General features: G+C 59.4%; 1 protein-coding gene across 1 annotated transcript in view; it reads right to left on the bottom strand.

The window, feature by feature from the left end:
- Nucleotides 1–367: 367 nt before the first annotated feature.
- Nucleotides 368–2,408, bottom strand: part of LOC144380711 (uncharacterized) — an 18,417-nt gene continuing 16,376 nt past the window's right edge. The window contains exon 2 of the mRNA XM_078065548.1: nucleotides 368–1,824. Coding sequence (XP_077921674.1) covers nucleotides 1,511–1,824 — 314 coding nt within the window. The 3' untranslated portion in view covers nucleotides 368–1,510. The remainder of the gene's footprint in view (nucleotides 1,825–2,408) is intronic.

Genomic DNA, 2,408 nt, shown 5'->3' with positions numbered 1-2,408 from the left:
TGAAGAGAGCCAGGGTGAGGGTGAGGGTGAGGGTGAGCGTGACGGTGGGTGGGGGCGAGGCGCGGACAGGAAGGGGGGAGGGGTAGTAGAGGTGTTTATTTCTTTTGGCGGTGATGGAAATGTTCTGGAAATTGCAGTGAGGGTTGTGCAGCTTTGTGAGCCACCTTAAAAAAAAAAAAGAAGGCCACCAAATGGCACACGTTTAAGAGTATGCGAAATATGGCATGCGAATTGTATCTCCACTTCGAAAATCTGTGACGAAACAATGTAATGGACATAGGGAAGGAGGGAGGGAAGGAGGGAGGGAGGGAGGGATGGACGGGACCCTCACCCTGGCTCTCTTCACCGTTCTTCGATCCATCGATCCATCGACCGATCGATCCATCCATCCATCCATCCATCCATCCATCCATCCATCTATGCATGCCATGCATGCAGTCTGTCGGTTCATGTAGACATCAAAGGGGGGGAGGAGGGGAAGGGGGGAAGGGGGGAAGGGGGGAAGGGGGAGGGGGGAGGGGAAGGGGGAGGAGGGCGTGCATGATACTGGGCATGGTTTTTATTCTGAGTGCTTTTATTTGTTCCCCAAACTAATCACCTCTGTGGAGATAAACAAAAGATCACCCACACGAGAACGGGAATCCTTTCTTGAGGGCAAGAGAGTCTGCGGTCGGCCACCACCGCCTGGGTCTGGCAGAGACGCCAAGCAAACGCAGGCCAGGCGGAGGAGTGGAAAAGCTTTCTGGTGACAAAAGGGGAAGGTCCGATGAGAGGTTGTTGGGGGTGGGGGAGCAGGACAGGAGCTGACTAGAAGAGGAGTGTCCTAGGTCATTTCAGGGAAAGAGAAACTTGATTTCCGTCCGTGGGTCCATCGATCTCATTCTCTGGATCTAGCTCTATGGAGAATCTCAAGGTTTTAAGTTTGTTGAATTGATGATGTCGAAGGCGCTTAGGGAAGAACAGAGGTTCCCATCTCCGAAATGATCCTCAAAAATCATTGAGGATCATTTCCATCCTACTTCCATCCGCCTCTGGACTGCCTCCCGAAACCCACGCTCTAGCCACACCCCGCCTCCCACCCTTCCCCCCTCGCCCCGCCTCGCCCCGCCTCGCCCCGCCTCGCCGCTGGGCCTTTCTCCAGCTTCTTCCCCGCCCGCCCCATTCTCCCCCCCCCCCCCCCAACCTCGCAGCACCCATCCCGATTCCTCCCAAACCCTCCCCACCAGTGGCTGGACCTCTCTGGTCGACCTCTTTTGGGCACTAGAAAAGCCACGAGCGGTCGGGCGGGCGGCACCCGAAAAACGGCAGTGCAGTGAATCAGTGAGTCTGGGTGTGACGAATAGGGGGTCGCAGGGTGCCTGGGACGCAGCGCCTGCCTTTCTGGTGCACGGCCTGGTCCCGATCCACCTGGGAGAGTAGCGCTTCCCGCCTCAGGGCGCGCCGTTAGCCAAAGAGGGGCCTCTGGGGATCTTTCTCCTACCGCCCCTAGGGTGGGGACATCTGCACACGGCTAGGGGACGTGCTCCTCACGCACGCGCCTTCCGACCCACCCAGGCTGCACCGGTTCCGGCTCCGGACAAGGGCGCTCTTGGAAATGCGTGAGGCACCCTGGCGCCCGCAGCCCAACGACCCGGGACACGGGACGGTGAGAACGGCCCCCGATCGGATGTAGAAATGTCCGCAAAGCGAAACCCGCCGTTCCTGCGTCATCTTCGTCTAACCGGACACCGTCGGTGCGTGGAGAAACTTTGAGCGTTTTGCCACCAGCGCTCCAAAACGTTTGCTTTTTCTCTAGACGGGGGTCCGGGATGTGGTAGGATTTGTCTAGAAATAGAAACAAAGGACGAGGCCGTTCATGTGTGGGACCCAGACGAACACATTCGAGGGCAAGACCAGGCGCGGCCAAGAGGACTAGACGGGTGGACGACTAGACACGGTCAAGGTGGAAAGCGGGGGGGGGGGGGGGGGGGCGACTGGGTGGCTCGGTCGGTCGTTAAGCATCTGCCTTCGGCTCAGGTCATGATCCCAGGGTCCCAGGGTCCCAGGGTCCTGAAATCGAGCCCCTCATCGGGCTCCCTGCTCGGCGGGAAGCCCGCTTCTCCCTCTCCCACTCCCCGTGCTTGCGTTCCCTCTCTCGCTGTGTCTCCGTCAAATAAAATCTAGAAAACAAAAACAAAACGAAACAAAAAAAGGTGGAAAGCGGGCCGGGTGGGTGGGTGGGTGGGTGGGTCGGTCGGACGGACGGGTCGGGACGACACAAAGGGGATCGATCACTCACGGGTGCGAGAACCAACGGGCCACGGCACGGGAAGGACTGCCGGTCGACCCGGGGCCCCAGACACAATGCAGGCGGCGGGCCAAAGTCCCGCCGGTCGGCCAGGGTCCCGGAACTCTCGGCACCCGCCAGA

The sequence above is a fragment of the Halichoerus grypus genome, unplaced genomic scaffold (assembly GCF_964656455.1).
Source record: "Halichoerus grypus unplaced genomic scaffold, mHalGry1.hap1.1 HAP1_SCAFFOLD_101, whole genome shotgun sequence".
Classification (NCBI taxonomy): domain Eukaryota; kingdom Metazoa; phylum Chordata; class Mammalia; order Carnivora; family Phocidae; genus Halichoerus; species Halichoerus grypus.
This window is presented reverse-complemented; position numbering and strand designations above follow the sequence as displayed.